The 17443-nt window shown below is 46.4% G+C and overlaps 1 protein-coding gene across 1 annotated transcript in view; it reads right to left on the bottom strand.

The window, feature by feature from the left end:
* UPB1 (beta-ureidopropionase 1) overlaps positions 1 to 16687 on the bottom strand; it is a 69138-nt gene extending 52451 nt beyond the window's left edge. The window contains exon 1 of the mRNA XM_078667760.1: positions 16434 to 16687. Within this exon, the coding sequence (XP_078523886.1) occupies positions 16434 to 16534 (101 nt within the window). The 5' untranslated portion in view covers positions 16535 to 16687. The remainder of the gene's footprint in view (positions 1 to 16433) is intronic.
* Between the last annotated feature and the right edge of the window lie 756 nt (positions 16688 to 17443).

The following is a 17443-nucleotide window of genomic DNA, read 5'->3' as shown; positions in this document are numbered from 1 at the left end:
AGGCCCATTACTCCATGGGTCTGACTTCATAGATGTGGAGTGCAGCGCTACAGCCCCTCAGTTTTGAACACAAATACAAAGGCCGACATGTGCAGTTTGCATGATACCAAGCAGTGTGTGTTTGAAAGTGGCGGGCTTGTTACAAAAGGCCTCTCATCTCTCCCAACGTTGCTCTTCACAATTGGCAGAGGGCCTCATCACATGTGCAGTGTACATATCAGCCCCATGTCAATCGCTTTGCTCTTTTTAAAAACTGTAATCAATTTTGGAAAACTTACTTTCTTTCTGTGTCACTCTGCCCCTGTGCATTTCCCCCTCACTTTGAAACGCTGTACACACGCCGCGCAGCCGATTTAACGCTGCCGCGTGTGAACAACAACCAGTTGCCGCCAAATTACGAGGACAGTGGCCACGCCCACTTCCCTGAGGCCACGCCCCCTCCCTGCCATTACAAAACATGTGCCTGGGACAGACGTGCAGTAGACGCGCGCAGCGGGCGCCCCGCCTGCGCGCCGAAGGCGCGCTAAAGGCAAGCCCGTCTGCGCCCGTCCGCGCCCGACCGGGACTAGGGGCTATACCCCCTGCAGGTTCCGTCCAAAACCTGTCCATGCCCACTCGTTATTCACGAAGCGAGTTGCTAGCTCTCCATGAAAATAATAGATGTACAAAATCTTATCTATGCACCCAAACGGGACCAGGACTATCCTATGGACCCATTTCCTGCCTCGCCTGTCGATGGTCCAGTATGGGCCTAACCCCATCGGACAACCACACATTTCGCGAGAGGAATAACCGGACACTGAATTGCTTATATCTCAATGCCAGATCTTTACCTGGACATGCTCTAGACATTTGGGATCTACTTACATCTAAGACCCCGGACCAAGTTTTCGTAACCGAAACCTGGCTATCCGAAACCAGTGCTCCAGACTTAGCAATCGCCCTCCCCTCCAATTACAAAATCATCTCGCAAGACAGGGCTGGTAAAAGAAGAGGAGGAGGGGTTGCTGTAATATTCAGGGAGGATCTAACATGCTTGGCCGAACCGACGACTGCCCACATCGAACATGAGATCTTGCCTTTCAAAGTACTCTCCGATGGTCTTACTATCTTAGCTGGTGCAGTTCTCTACAACCCCCCTGGACAACAAGCCAGTCTTGGTGCCAAACTATTAAATCAACTCTTGCCACTGTGCCTTAAATATAAAAACTATATGATATCGGCGATTTTAATATCCACTATGAAAAAATGGATGCCCCGGGAACGTCCCAACTGAAATCCGACATGGAAATTCTCCAGCTCAAGCAATGGATTGTGGGCCCCACGCACACTGCCGGCCACACACTAGACCTACTATTCACTAACATCGAATCCACCACTATAAAAGAGATCAACCAACTACTCTGGTCGGACCACTCATGTATATCCTTCTCACTCACTCTTCCCGGTAGACCTTCAAAACCTAAGACAGCCCCTCACATTTCTAAACGAGTATGGAGGCAAATTAACGATTCCAACTTCGAGATAAATTTCCCAAAAGACAAGGTTACATTATCGGAGGATTCCCCTATTGGCAACGACGTCACCCTGCTAGACGAGGGTATACTGCAAACATTAAACAAACTAGCCCCGTTGCGGAAAGCCCGAAAAAAAACCAACAGAGAAATGGTATACTCCATGCCTAAAAAAACCTTAAAAAGGAATGCCAAAAAAAAGAAGAACACCTATGGAGGCAGTCCAAAGACAGTGAAGCGAGACAAAACTACGTCCACAAACGGAGACAGTATATTCTCGCCATCAAACAGGCAAAAAAGGACTACTTTACACAGCGCATTCAAGAAAGCTGCAATTCAGCTAAAGAACTTTTCAAAATAGTGAAGGAGCTCAGCAAACCATCTAGCACCTCACAAATACTCACTCCCTCGACTGAGGCCTGTGAACGTATCAGCACGTTCTTCTCTGAAAAAATCAGGAAAATATATTCCACCTTCACCCCTCAAAACATCAGCCACTCAGACAACCCACTCAAAATCATTACGTCATTAGAAGTGTCTACACACCCTTCAGACTTAGGAACTGGACCCCGCCTTACCAGCTTCGAACCACTCTCCACAGAAGAGGTCCTAGCAGCCTTGAACACAATTAAATCTGGATCCCCCTCAGATCCTTGTCCCCACTTCGTGTTCTCAAAAATTGTACCCATGCTCTGTCCCTTAATCACTCAACTTTTCAATAAATCGTTAACCACTGCCACCTTCCCTGATGCCTGGAAGCATGCCTCAGTGACCACCCTTCTGAAGAAAGCGGGAACTGATATTCTCAATCCAGAGAATTACAGACCCATTTCCCAGCTTCCCTATCTCTCTAAAGCCCTGGAGAAACTGATCAACATACAGCTGACCAGGTATCTCGAAAGCAATTCTCTTCTGGATCCCTCCCAGACTGGGTTCAGAGCTAACAACAGCACCAAAGCAACGTTGCTGGCAGTGTCGGACAGTATCAGATCCTCCACCGATCAAGGTGGAGCGGTGGCACTGATACTGCTCGACCTGTCAGCGGAGTTTGATACGGTTTCCCACGACTGCCTACTAAACATACTTCGGAGCAAGGGAGTTCAATCCATAGCATTGAACTGGTTACACTCCTTCCTGACTAACCGTACCCAGGCAGTACACATGGGACAGTTCCACTCTAGACCTAACCCCATCGGCTGTGGGGTGCCACAGGGCGCCTCCCTGAGCCCCACCCTTTTCAATGTCTATATTTCATCTCTGGCTGACATTGGAAGGAAGTGGGGCATTGGCATCTGCTCCTACGCAGACGATACGCAGCTGATGGTGGCCATGGACAAAGGACCTGAGGTAACTAAAACCAAGCTACACAACTGCCTGTCAGAAATGGCACAATGGATGCACAAGCATTTCCTGAAACTGAATGCAGGCAAATCAGAGATCCTCCTGTTCGGGGGAGCAACACACGTGTGGGATGCCACATGGTGGCCACCTTCACTGGGAATGGCCCCCACCCCTAAACAACATGCCAGGAATCTGGGAATCATCATGGATGACGCACTGTCCATGAAGGACCACGTCCGATCTCTTTGTGGCAAGGGCTTTGCCATACTAAAACTTCTCGCCAAAATATTCCCCTGGATACCCCTGGATTGCAGACGGTCTATTACCCAGGCCCTACTGGTCAGTCGCCTGGATTATGGCAATGCATTATTCGAAGGGATGAATGAGCAGTTATTCTCCCGCTTACAGATCCTGCAAAACCAGGCGGCCAAACTCATCTTCAACAAAGGTAAACGAGATTCGGCATCAGAGTGCTTAAATAAACTTCATTGGCTCCCGATGCTCCAGAGGGCCGCCTTCAAATTGCTTAGTCATGCTCACAGGACCCTACATAGAACTGGCCCCATGATACTTCAAGGGAAGATCGAATTCTATGTACCCAATAGGAACCTACGATCATGCCAATCTGCCCTGGCTAAATCTAAACGTATCTACAAGGTCAGAATAGGCGGCCGCTCCTTTTCCTACATTGCAGCAAAAAGGTGGAATGAGCTCCCTTCTGACCTGAGGCACACTACTAACTATCTCCAGTTTCGAAGGAAACTTAAAACGCATCTCTTCCCTAATCCTTAAATCTCTAAGCACACGCCTCAGCAGCTCCCCTTGTATACAGCGCCGTGATATCCCATGGGATGAGTGTCGCGCTTTACAAAAACCGCAAATAAATAAATAAAAAATAAATGTGAGCTGGAGCTGCCAATAAGAATTAATCCAGGGTAATTAAGACCAGGCATGCAGGCAGCAAATGCAAATGTTTTAAAAATGTGTTTGTCTTCTGTGCATTGATTAAACTAACTTATTTTACACAAATATGGAAAGGGAATACCAGCAAATGTTGCTGCCAGCAATGTATTTTATGCCTACCATCAGTTGTAATATCTTCCCTCATTAACAGACCAAGTCACTTCTAGTAGTGGAATCAAGCAAGTCAAAGACTAAGGGGCAGATGTATCAAAGAGTTTTGCCCATTCTGTGTCTATGGGGAAATGTGTTGATACATATGGCCCTAAGGAACATATGAATACTGTAGCGAGCTACTTCATCAGGTTTTCTAATGGGAATGATTGATGTGCCACATAGTTCAAAGCCTGTCACAATAGAAATGAGGACCCTTTGACACGGATATACTGGCCCGGTTTGGCCCAGAAATACCAGATAACACAATGACTAACTCAATGCACTCTTTTTATTCATCTGAGAAGCATGGGAAGCAGGGTGCACACTGACAGTGTCTGCATGCAGTATCGGACTAAGACAGAACATAACCATGGGCGCCGAATAAAAAGTGGCTGCCAATTGTGACTTTGAAAGCAAAAAATGTGGCCCAAATTGGGATAGTTTTGAACTTGTAAAGACACGCTGTATAAGTGTTTTGCAAGATCGAACAGACTGCATGCATTTGTGTGTGCTTCAGGCAATGTTTGTTTTCATGTCAGGGAAATCATCTACACAGACTAACCAGGCAGACCATAAAACAGGCCAGCAAACAGCCAAAAAAAGCAGCCCACTCACTCACCTGATAGAACAGCCCATATGACCCTGCCTGATTGACCTAAAGGCCAGTCCGACCCTGTATGCATGTGTTTTGCCTGCCCCAAAAAAGTTCTGTTGTTTTGCCATTACCTTGGCAGGGCCCCAAACGTATATCGTAACCAAGATATGTTTTTTACAAATTAATGGAATGTTGTAACCTCTGAAAGTTATTTTGGGTATCCAGACACTGGTGTGAGGTTGTAAATGGAGACAGTTCCAGCACGTGAAGTTCATGGGCAAGTGACATTATATGGGTAAACTAATATCGACCTTTGTAATGCCGTCGGGCGCATATTCTGGCGCACAGCGACAATTAGCGCAGGTGTAGTCATCGGTAATACAGCCCCAGTTGGGTAATGCAAAATAATGCCGCCCCTCTGCAAAATGTGATTAAGTGCACTGACTCTCCCGAATTTCTTAGATATTCATCGATTTTGGGCTGAATCGGAGGTTCCAGAAAGACTGAGAGCACCCTGGTCTGCAGGGGCCTGCATTATGCCCCTGCTTCAGACACACTGCTTATGGTCATAACACTCTGCTAGAATCCTTTCACTTTCATATTTTGTATAATAGAATCTTCTAGACAGGGCTGGCACTAAATCGGATTGACTGGTACAGTGCCCCGTTCGGAAGAAAAATGTGGTGTTTGTAGTGCGGGCAGGGCTACATAGCAGAATGACAGCAGGAGGTGTGAGGAAGATCGGAGGAGGACAGAGGGTGAAGGGGGCCTAACAATCATGCTGAGGTAGGATAAGGACTGATTACAAAGTCTTTAACGGGACCCGATTGAGACCAAATGGTATGGAAGAGCTGCTGTTTGCATGACATTAAGTCAGGCAGCACTCTGCTGCAGACACCACAGAATATTGGCGTCCGGGCCTGACCCCAGCTCGCCCATACCCAAGGATGGCCCTGCTTCTAGACCGCTTTGAAATATTAATGCAATGTCACGTGGACTGAAAAATGGCCTAGTACTACTTCAGCACGTCCCTCAATTAGAACCAAAGCTCTCCGGGCAGTCTCACTTTTTTCTCACTTCACTTGGAAGAGTTTGACATCTTTTGGATAGAAACAGAGCTGCTGTTTCAAGTCATCTCCAGGGGGTTTTCATTTTAGGAACGTAAAACCAGGGAGACTGTCGTGGTGCAAAGACTTTGAAAATGTTACCAGAACGACAACCTTTTGGAATCTAAGTCCATTTTCAAACGAGAAAGTGCGCGGCCTCCTGCGCGGAGCGCGCTTCAATGCCTCTTAATAGGTAACAATTTGCGGTATGTGCACATTCGAAAGTGAAAACCAAGGTCCGAGAGGGGACTGGAGACTAACCTTTAAAACATTCATTTAAAGACAATACTTAAATACTGCTTCCACAGCGTTCATCCTTCGCTCTATTTTCCCCAAGTCGTTTTGAGAAAGATTTGCAGCCCCCAGGAGTCCAGAACACCAGAAAGACGCGCGTTAACAGAGCTGGTTCCCTTCTGTGCACGAGCCTCCCTGTTGTGCGCGAGCCTCCCTTCCATTACCCCAGGACATCCCCAATGGGCTGGGCGCGTGACCTTGGAGCAACAGGGGACAACCGGGGCTTTAGCTGTGTTTCCTGAGAAACACGTGTTTTTGCTCGACTCACATAAATTTGACGCTCTCTCTGGTTAAATGCCATAAAGCTGTCTGAGTGATGCAGGTATAATTGGCTTGTTTCTGAGTTCTCGCTGACCTCGCCTCCCGCTGTAATATTGCACGTACATACATTACAAGGCAACCGAGGAAAAGAGAAATGCCATTTCGGCCGATTCTGCTGCAGCAAGAAAACCTTTTCACTTTGATGAAGAGAGTCGACAAACATTGTGAACAAGTAAGCAAGAAAAAAAGGCGTGCGTCGACGCACGCGACCCAATCCGAAGGCGCGCGTCGGAATCCGACTCTGCCATGCTTCTGAATCTGCGCGTGGCCATCTGTTGTCTCCAGTCGTTGTCGGCTGAGCCGACGACTATAGTTCTCTGGCGAGAACGCGCTTCGCGCGCTTCTAGCCGAGACCTAAAAAGCACTATTAAAATAAACAATTGTGCATTTTTAAAACTCAAGCTAACAAACATTTTACTTCCAATAAAAACAAATGGAAACATGCTCAGCTACAATCTTTCTCCTTATAATTGCAAGGATGTAGTACCTTATTGGGTTAATAGTGGTCCCTTTACAACTCCCCAGGGACACCTAGTAACAGCCTGTGGTACTGCAAATTTTTCTTGTTTCACTGATTATATTTTATTACTTATGCTACTGCAGGATATTTCTTGACAAACAAACTGTAACAAACATCATTTGGAAAGCAAATAGCTCAAGCTTTCAGTAATGCAAGACCTATTGCATGGCAAATGCTTGTTTAGTAATTCTTGCAATGCTTAGTTTTAAATCTGAACATGTATATTTATTTGAAAATAAAGACAGATAATTATGAAAAGTAATTTAGGTTTTTGCAAGTGCATTTCAGTAAAATATTAGAGATAATAATGGGTAGCAATGAAAAGACATGATTGTTGGGGGATCCTTTTGTTTTTTAGTTAAATGCCTTGCCGCGTTTGTTGCTGGCTCAAGCCGAAGCTCAGAGCAATGTTTGGTGCAGCATTTCCTGGTGCTGTAGGACTATCCTGCCTTGGAGCAAGTTATCTTGCTATTTTGGTTTGAACCGGTCTCCACGCCCTCCCTCTCTTCTCACCACAACAGCACAGCACCTCAGGGCAGATAGAACCGCTTGCTCTTGCAGATCACACGCACTCCTTTAAGTGTGTGAGCTAAGATTTATTGGTGCCATTTTTCAGCTCAGAATCAAATCAAGCGCCGCAAGATATGCAAGGCATTCAACCCAGTTTTCTCTTGAAGTGGTGATAAAATAAACTAATTACAATTCTTTATGCAACTCTTACCCACTGTATAAACCATTGAATGTGGAACAAAGAACAGACAAATTAGCAGCTTACTTCTACATGTTAGTGTTTTGAAATCTGCACTTCAAACAAACAAGGACACCTCAGCTGCCCTTAGCGCCATGCGAAGCAAGCAGAAAGAAAACGGTGCTAACAATTCCCTAACATACAACTTGTGTGGTATGATTCATTTTACAAAAAGGCATCGAGGTAAAATACCTCCAATTGCCTTTCAGACTCTGAGAAGATCAAGATGAACGAGACCATACCATCTCGAAGAAGAACCTGTTGTTACAGAAGAACAACAATTAACCCCTCCCGTGCTCATGACGACCTCAGCTCGTCATGCGGCACGGTTACGCTGCGCTCATCGCGTGGAGCTCACACGCGGGGATAATTACCCTGCTGTGCTGAGCGTTCCACGAAAATAGGTGTGGTCACGTCATGAGCACAGCGCCACCATCCATCCACCGTGGTGCTCCGCGCGCCCCCCCAGCGCCACGGGGGAATTAGCCCTGCGGCAAAGGGGTTAAAGAAACTGCATAAAGAAGTTACCACTTTAATCGCTTGCACATTAACTTCTTGTTTGGTGGACAGTAAAAAGTGTAGTGACTTCAAGAGTGCCCCAACTGGGTAACAGAAGTTGGTTAGAGAAAGTCTTGGCATCTAAACGTGGAAAGTTTGTTTACAAAAATGGTAATATATTTCTAATGGAAATAGGATGCATGCCTGACGATCTTGTCACAATGCACAAGACAAACCTGCCAGTACCATTAAAAAAAAAAAAATAGTTTGTTAATTTGTTTTTTGGGTAAAAAAATATCCCAGCAGTAAACAACAAGCAGTGTTGTGAGGGTGCAGTACCACACGATGTCGATTGGTGTCCCGTGGGACCTCTTTTGGACACATATGGTACTGCACCCTGCAACATGGCCAAGGAAAGGATATGGCGTAGCAGTGAGAGCTGCCGACTGGGGAACAGGGGATCTGTTTTCGGGTCTGGTGTCAGCCTGATTGTTTAATTTCTCCTGAGTGCATGGATAGGTGTGCTATATAAATAAAAGCTAGAAATCTAAAACATTAGAATTCACTGCTCGGGCGGGCAAGCAGTGTCGTGCGCAAAATAGCAGTGGCCTTGGAATGGTGGTGGGGGCCTGGAACAGTGATGTGGGAGGGGTGAGGGGGTGGCACGGGCAAGCAGTGTCAAGAGCAAAACAGAAGTGGGATCGGAGGGGTGGTGGGGGCCCGGAACAGTGTTGTGGGAGGGTTGAGGGGGAGACACGTGGAGATCAAGGGACCAAGCAATTAAAGCTATGGGACTCGAAGCGACTGAAGTTTCATTGCACAAGTAAACAGAACACTTAAGGAGCAAAGACGAAGCCCAAAAAAATATAAAGGCGTTCTCTCTAAGAAAATGAGAAGTAAAGAGGTGAGAATTAGGTAGGTCAATTGTTCTCTTTATTGAAATGTAGGGCTGAATAGAGTTGAGAGTAATGGGAAGTTTCTCATGGACAAAGCAATTAACCGCCTATGAGACCCCAATCAGCCTGACCAAGTTCTGTGCATCAAGGAGGCAAGAAGGTATGCAAAGCCAGGTGGGAAGATTCACTGAAGTTTCTCAAGAAAACCAAAACAAAGTTTTTCTCAAAGGATAAAAATGCAACAAAAAAAGTGTCACGTCCCTTGTGCACAATGAGCATGGGAGTCTGTGTGATAAAGAAGGAAACTTAGAGAAAAACTTTCTAAGTTGCCTAGCAAGGTAATGTTGTAGAAATGAAACTTTGAGAGGTTGGCACTGGTAACCTTGGCATGCATACTAAATGGTATGGTGAGGATATGCGTGTGTTTGCATAACCTTAATTCCAGCATCTAGTTGAATCACCACCCACTTCCTAATATCTTTGAGATACTACTGCCAGCTGAAGGGTGCTTCCGTATTTTCTACCTTTAGACATGTCCTCGGCGTAACATAAAATATTGCTCTGCAAATAATTACATCACCTCACTTCCTTTGAGAGTCCAGAGGGAGGTCATCAATTTAGAAGAATGCTGTTCTGACTATCATCAGGGTCTGCAGTCTTTCAGAGAGACTTGCACTTTCTAGTAACCATGGGGCGAGTATCTTATATCCCAGGCAACAGTCCTATGCCTAGGGCAAGTATGCAGTAACAAAACAAATTGTTGATATGAGTGTTGAACACCATGAAGGCCAATAGAAAGACATTAAAAAGTGAGACATGCAAGATATCTATAAAAAGTGTTGATTATCTAGGACATCTTTGATCAGGAAAGAGGGTGGAGTGCAAGGTGTGTGTGCTAACATCAGTAAAGGATGAGCTGATCTCCAGAACAAGGACTAGTTCATTTTTGGACTTTGTCAAATGTTGTGCTCAATTTGTATCACATTTTACAAAAAAAAACAACACTCATCATGGGCTGCTCAAGAAGAACAAGAGGTCCCAATGAGAATAAACAAATAAAGAATGTAAGGAAGCATTTATGCAAGTCTCAATGATAAAGCGGTAAGTTTGAAATATTCTACACATATTAGGTGTGTTGTCATGACAGATGAAAATGAATATAGACTGAGTGCTGTCTTTAAGCAGTAGAGAGAGGGACAAGAAGAGGTTGAGGCGTTTGCGTGCAGGATGCTGATGGAAGCAGAGATCACTTAATTTGTAAATGACCAGGAAGCTCTGGTGAGCTTTCGGGCTGTGAAATAATTTACGGCCTATCTGCTGAGAAGTGAAATCACACAGAGGATGTACCACAAGCTGTTATTTGTTTAGCACCAGCATACCACTCCAAGATGGCCATGTGACGGTAAATGCTGCAGGAGTGCATGATGGAGTATGTTAAGGGTGGGAGACACGTAGCTTTTGACTTTTTATCTCGTGATTGACGATAGGAAGAGCTAGTGATGACTGTATGGGGGGCACTCAGGAGGTCACTGTGATGAAAGGGGCCTGGAATGACAAAGAGTGGGTGGAAAGTATAGATAAGCATGTGAGGTGATCAAGTATAATAATTAAATTAGGACAGGAAGTCCTCAACAGCGAAATTTAGATGAAAGTGCAATGTTCATTTAGCCAATGAACTAAATATAGTTAAGGGATTGAACGGAGACTGGAATTGTTAATAGGGACTACTTGCAGGAGGAGCAGATTGCTAGAATTCACCCATGTGGGTCACATGGAAATGTAAGCAATGAAACACTGAATGTGTGAGGATTTGTGCTGGGGCGCCTTAGAAAAAGTGGTAAAGTACTTTTTGAGGGCATGCGTGACTTGAGAAATTATTGACAAGTTTTCATATGAAGGTTCCCAGTTTTATAAGAGTTGCTGAAGTACTGCAAGGACTGTGATGCAAATTTGCTCTGGATGTGACTTCTTCATTTAGTGTGGTTTCTGGGGGTTCAAACACATCATGATTATGGTGGATTGGGATTCTGGATGGCCTGACATGACATATGTGGATATTGTGTGTTCAAGAGCTATGATAGATGTTAAGGGGGTGTTTTCAATTGAGAAGAGATTCCAGAAGACTTCTGATAGATAATGGCAAACCTCTTGTAGCCGAGGCGATGGAGCAGTTTTTGAGGTTGTGTGGGATTAGACATGTGGAGACTTACATGTACCACCTGAGAAGTAATGGATTGGTCGAACAAAATTAACGGTAATTTGCAATTAGCTTCACTGAAAGGCTTATACTAGTAGGAAATTGTGAAAGGCTGGTTGTGAGTGGTGCGTACAGACCTCAAGCCAAAACTAGCATAGCCTTTTTGTACTTTTGAGGGGTAGAGTTGCTGGTACCAGGTAGACTAAAGAATAGATGAATCAGAAGCATTTAAACAAGGACAATGTGGAAGGGGAGATAGATAAAACATATATGGTGCACAGGCAGTATGCAGCCTGGAAAGCAGGATAGCAAAGGTGAGCATACGTGAGGGTAAAACATTGATTAGTTGCAAGAACGAATGTATTTTCTCTGCACCTGAAACGGTGGTTAGGGTAATGGATGATGTTATTTGTTGAGGGTGGAACAAAAGCAAGGTATCAGAGTTGCCAACGATGGTCTGAGATGGGATAAGTGAAGGGTAGGGGGCAAAGTGACTGGGCACAGCCAATGAAAAAATGTACATCAGACGTCTGTACTTGAAGGATTACATATTGACAGACCGGAGTTAAAATTCTGTTTCGGCGCACCATGTGCTGGCGTAGTCGTGTTGTCATTCTGTTTATCATTTGTTATGTATTTGTTGGCTGTTTATCATTTGTTGGGTAGATATGAAAGATAAGTATTTGACTGGAATTTCTTAAACAAATGGAATGTGGAATCTTGAGGGGGTCGGTTTGTAAAAGGAATGCATTTGTCAGAATAGTAATGGTGAAAAACAATCAAAAAACATTAAGGTTTGACGACGCACGTTTCGACTTTATGGAAAAACTAATGAGGGATCTTCATCAGGATAGGTGGTAAGAACTATAGCTCCCCAGTTCTAAAAGATTTGTGCAATTCAGGGTTGTACAGAACCAATGAATGGGTGAAAAAGGCAAAAAGAGATGATGGTGGTGAATAGCATCTGCCAGAGCGAGTGTGTCTGCTGCAGCAGAATGACCAGCCATATCTGTGCTGACAGAAATTGCCTTCTTACTGCAGCTGTGCCCCGAGCTTCTCCCTGATGATCTTGGCCTGCTTGCTGTTGCCGCTGGTCTTTAATACCCACCTGCTCTCTGGTGCATCACACACTGCTTTATGACGTTATCTCTGCACCAACCTACCTACTCCCCAACAACCACATGATCCCACTGACATTAAATGTATGTGGGGTATGCAGTTCCTAAAGAAGAATGAGTGTCTATGTGGCTCAACAACTATTCTGTAGGCTACACAGTGGGCGTGACCCTGCAAGAATCAAATACACTCACACACCTGGATAGGTGTCATCCTTTATCATAGGGCGTTTGCTCCTCGTCAGGCTGGAGCTGTAATGACCGATGGGCACCCTCAATAGGGGCTCTTTGCTGGAGAACTTCTTGTCCACCGTTTGGTGGGGTGTGGGGGCTTAAGGAGTAGATTGGTATTGAGGTGTGAGGTTAAAAATAGGAAGAGAGGTATTTCTCAGGAGAAACTTCAATGAACAAGTTCTCTTACCTATATTACAAATGTGTGGTGCTATCTATTAGACTTTAGTTATTTTAGATAGCTATAGGTCCCACAGACATTACCTTAGTTGTGTTCTTCTTGTCCTCTCCAGGGTGCTCAGTGCTAGGCTTCAATATCCCAACATGCTTTCTGTTGTCAGATATCCTTGTCTCGGCCAAGATGGCGATCGGAACAGTCGCATGAACGCTTCGCTCTGAGGTCCCTTCCTCCCCGCTTACCTATCCTGTCGATAATCCTGTTCGAGGCTTTCTGATTTCTACTGCTAGAGAAAATCGCTCACTTACCGTTTGATTTTGGGGCTCCGACGTGCAGTGGCTCCTGCGATCTGCCCTTGTCTGCTTGCTAGCCTTCCCGGCCCTGACGCCGGGGCCTCGAGTGCAGCGCCTGCCCGGCGGTGTTCGGAGTGTTGGTGGCCCTGGTCTGGATGAGAAGCCTGTTGGTGGGAGCCTGTGAGCCGGGAGAGATGGAGCGGACCCACTCCCAATAGTGGGTCGCCCCGTATGCCCGAGCAGTTGGTGAACCGGAGAGAGGCCGTGTTGTCCGGTTCCCCTTGGGTGGGACGCCCACTCCTGTTAATAGTCCCGTCCGGGAACCGGTGCCTGGCTCCCGGAGAGCTGCTGGGAGCACACCCGGCCTTCTGGTGACTCTCCTTTCTTCGCCGGGCGCCGACCCCGCTGATCGACTGTGGGTCCTGTTGCCTCTGGCGGTCATGATGGACTTGGAGGTGGAGGGGATAATGGCGGCGAACGATGTGCTCAAGATGGCGGATGGCCCCTTGGAGTGTATCCCTCCCGGAGACGGTGACACTGTTGCATTTGAGACCCCCGGACCTCGGTTACTTGGGGCGGCGCTTACACGACGTCATGTGCTGCTTGCGCTGGTTACTCTGCGAACCGATCTGCTCTGGAAGTCCCGGGACTTGGAGTTACGGATTGCTGCCATTGTTGATCCGCCATTTTGTACCGTAGTGCCTTCTCCCCGAGTTGGTCCCGTTGATTCTCCTCTGGTTGCTGAGCCGGGGTCCCTGGATGAGTCTACGATTTTGAGGGAACAAATGGACCTGGCGCCGGTGCGGCAATGTTTCCCACATCTTGTGTTCTCCACTCCGTGCTGGGCAGACCTGATTTTGGACTTGGCCGCGTTGGTGATTGGCGTACTGTTGCATTCTGGCTGCCGCCATGTATCGTTGGCTACTTCTTGGTGGCTGGGACAGTGTTGTGCGAAGATGCCGCCTGCCTTACCTGACTGGTATGGACTTTTTGTGTCGTACTGTCTCCTGACTGCACGGAGGTTTGGCAGTTCTACTATTCACAGAAGTGGCCAGGGGTGACCTTGTATAGATCCTGGCGGGACTTTCTCTTAGTTAATGGCGTATCCGGGACTCGTCTTGTGGACTGTTTTTGATTGCACCCTGTGCGTTGGCTTTTCTCTGTATTCTTTCTGGCCTCGATTTGTAAGTTTTCTGTTGCGGGGATGGGGGGGGACCGAGTGTTTCCTTCGCCGGCTCCTCTCCTCATTCTTTCTTTTTCTCCCTTTCGTTATTTTTCTCTTCTTCTTCTTTTATTTCCCTTTTTTCGGGTGACTCTGGGGCGACAGACACGCTGTTAGTGGGGAAGGCTATAGCCATTACGGTGATGTAGGGTGGCGGGTGATGGGGGGGGTTTGTTATTTTAATTTGTTTTGTTCTATGGTCCCTTTTTCTCCCCTTTCAAGGGGGTTGGCTATGTCTCTTTTTTTTTCTCTCCTTTATTTATCCGGTGTCTGCACTTGTCTTTCTTACTGTTTGGGGCGGGTGGGCTTTCTACACGACGTCTTGCTAAATTGCTTGCTATGGTTTGTCCTTTACTTCTGGCCCACCTTTGGTGGGCGTAGGGTGTATTTGGCCCCGTTCCTTATTATTGCTTTCTGATTGCATGGGGGATATACCCCTCCCGTCTCCTTTTCTCTGACTGTGTTGCATGGCGCCTTGGTAGATATAGCCGCTGCCTCCTCTTAAAATCATAAAAATGAAACCTTTTTTATCCTTGCGCTTCCTGGGTTACGACCACGTTTCACGGCTATACTGTACTTACTTTTTACCATACACGTCTAAACTGTTCTGTTTTTGATCTCCTGATTTTGCGGCCGGCCCCAGTGGTTGTAGGCCTGCGCTTGTATTGCTCTGCTTATATGAATAAAGGTTTAAAAAAAAAAAAAAAAAAAAAGATATCCTTGTCTCCTTCCCATTACTCATCACTTGCCATTGTCACCTGAAATGTGTGTGTGTGGGGGGGGGGGATCACGTGACATACATGACTAAAGGACATGGCCACATCAGCAATTGTATGTAAGACTCTGCAACGCCATCCTTGAGCCAATGAAGACTGCTGGATCAACCCAGCGCGCTCCAATGCCAAGACGTATTCATGAGGACACGAGCCGGCGCTGTACAAGATATATGAATAAACAGGTAAATTTTAGATCATAAATAAAGGAAAAATGAGAGACACGCTCTACATAAAGAGCAGCCAGCGGGGAACATGTTGGTAATGCCATAATCTTGCATATTTTTTAGTATTTCACATTATGCTTGTCGCGTAAAATTCCAGAAATTAAGGCATTATGTCATGCTGCAAGTCTCTTCGGTTAAAAATCCTACTGTGGGAGCAGGAGCACAACATGAACAAACAGAACGCGAGCTGCTGCTGTTTGCGCCACTTGTGGATTTAGTGCTATTTTTGGGAGCAAAATGCATTCCCAATGGACAAGAAGGCGCCTTCTTGTCCACTGTGAATGCATTTTGTGAAGCACTAAAAGCCAGCCCTGGCATTTTGTGAAGCACTAAAAGTCTGATTTGCATTTTGCATCATTTTTCTAAAATTTTGTGCAATTAAGCAAACTAAATTGTGTGAATTTCGCATACCCCTTATTGGTTACTTAAGTGCCCTTCGACATCCCTTCTTTCTTATTTCCCCCTTTCACCCGTCTCCTTTCATCTGTTCGCTGATATAATCTCACTGCCCTCAACATGTCACCGCCACCACCTGCCTGCCCCTTCAGGCTTCTTCAACTTGTTTATCCTCACGTTACCGGATGTCCTCAGGTCGACACATCTCCTTACCTCTGGTAAACCCCGCCCCACGTTTCCTGGACCAGCCAACACATGTCCCCTGGCCTGCTTATTAATAGTTGCCAAGCAGCCTCGTATTATGTAACCTTCAGCCACTGCAGGCTTTGTAGTCAAGGGCAGATGTGTAGTTGGTTGTGCCTTGACTATTACAGCTTGGTGCGTAAATAGTCAAGGTTGCAATACTGGGGGACCGGGTGTGGCGTAATGCCAGAGTTGCCTACTCTGCTGACTTTGGAATTGGGGAACCAGGCTTGAGTCTCGGCGTCGGTGCAACATCCTGTGATTCTGGACAAATCACTTTCTATCCCGTGCCTACAAAAATGAACATGTGTGTAACCGGTGCTCATTTAAAGCGCTCCAATACCTTCGCCTCGAGTTCACGCTATAAACTGCAACAACAAAAAAGTTGGCTACAAAGTCATAACAATCTAATTATGAGGGTGTAAGCAGGGCATGGAACCACTCGGGAGCAGGTGCCCCAGTCCCCTCCCCAGCTCGCTGTAACCCCCCCAACCATGTCATCTGCTCCCTGACCCTGACTGCTGGTCGCCTGCCCCTCGCCTGCCCCCGGGACTGCCCCTCGCCTGCCCCCGGGACTGCCCCTCGCCTGCTCCCGGGACTGGCCCTCACCTGCTCCCCGTCCCATACAGGATCCTCTTCACCTCCCGCAGCTCCCGCTCCGGAAGGTTCTTCTCAAGGGCCCGTTCCACCGACTCCAGCTCCGCAGCCATGGCGAGGCGCTCCGGGGGTCCAGTGCCTACAGCCGAGAGTGAGAGCCGAGAGCAGGGGGCGGAGCCATGGGGGCGGGGCGCGGGGAGAGGCGGGCACGGGGAAGAGAGGGGTGACAACACGAGAGCTGAAGAGATAGAGAGACGGGGACAAGGGTCAGACAAGCATTTGCAATGCAATAGGTCTTGCATTAGGAAAGTTTGAGCTATTGGTCTTGTAAATGACAATTTTTTTATTTATGTGTTGGTTTTGAAAATAGCTAAATTAATAGCTTTGTCATTTACAATGCCAATAGTTATAACTTTCTCAAATGTGACACCTACAGCATTTGTAATGCAACATGTTTTGTATTTCAACTCTGTGATGTCACATCTGCTATTCTCAATTCCTGCCTCCGTGTTTCCGTAGCTTACCCACGAGCGGCTTCTCCACCCCACCTCGTGTCCCTCCAGTTGGAGAGGGATGTTATGTTTACATCATGACACCTGGTGTTCTTGCTATCCGTATTAAAAGCGCTTGAGCGCCCCACACAGAGGTACAAAGCGCTATTAAAATTATAATTACTATTCAAACCGGAGCTCTCCTCTGATCCTTGCTGCGCGGCATCAGAGCGCCAGGTTTACAGTAACAGGTACAAAACTTCCATACACCTTACTCAGCCCGGAATACTTTCTGGACAATAGAGTAAGTAAATAGTTACTGTGTTTATTCCCTGCGGTTGCCAAAGTGTTCTTTTTAAGTTCGGTACACTGAAGGCTACATAGTCAAGTCTTCCAAAGGTGACACAGCTTTCACCCTTCTGAAATGATTATCTTTTATTTGAATAACAGCAACGCGGGGAGAAACTTGAAAATGCATTTCAAGGCGCGCGCTATCCATATGTCATCAAATAGTTATCCTGTGTCCGAGAA

This window comes from Lissotriton helveticus, chromosome 11 (assembly GCF_964261635.1).
Source record: "Lissotriton helveticus chromosome 11, aLisHel1.1, whole genome shotgun sequence".
Classification (NCBI taxonomy): domain Eukaryota; kingdom Metazoa; phylum Chordata; class Amphibia; order Caudata; family Salamandridae; genus Lissotriton; species Lissotriton helveticus.
Note: the sequence above shows the minus strand (reverse complement) of the source record. Positions and strands in the feature narration are given on the sequence as shown.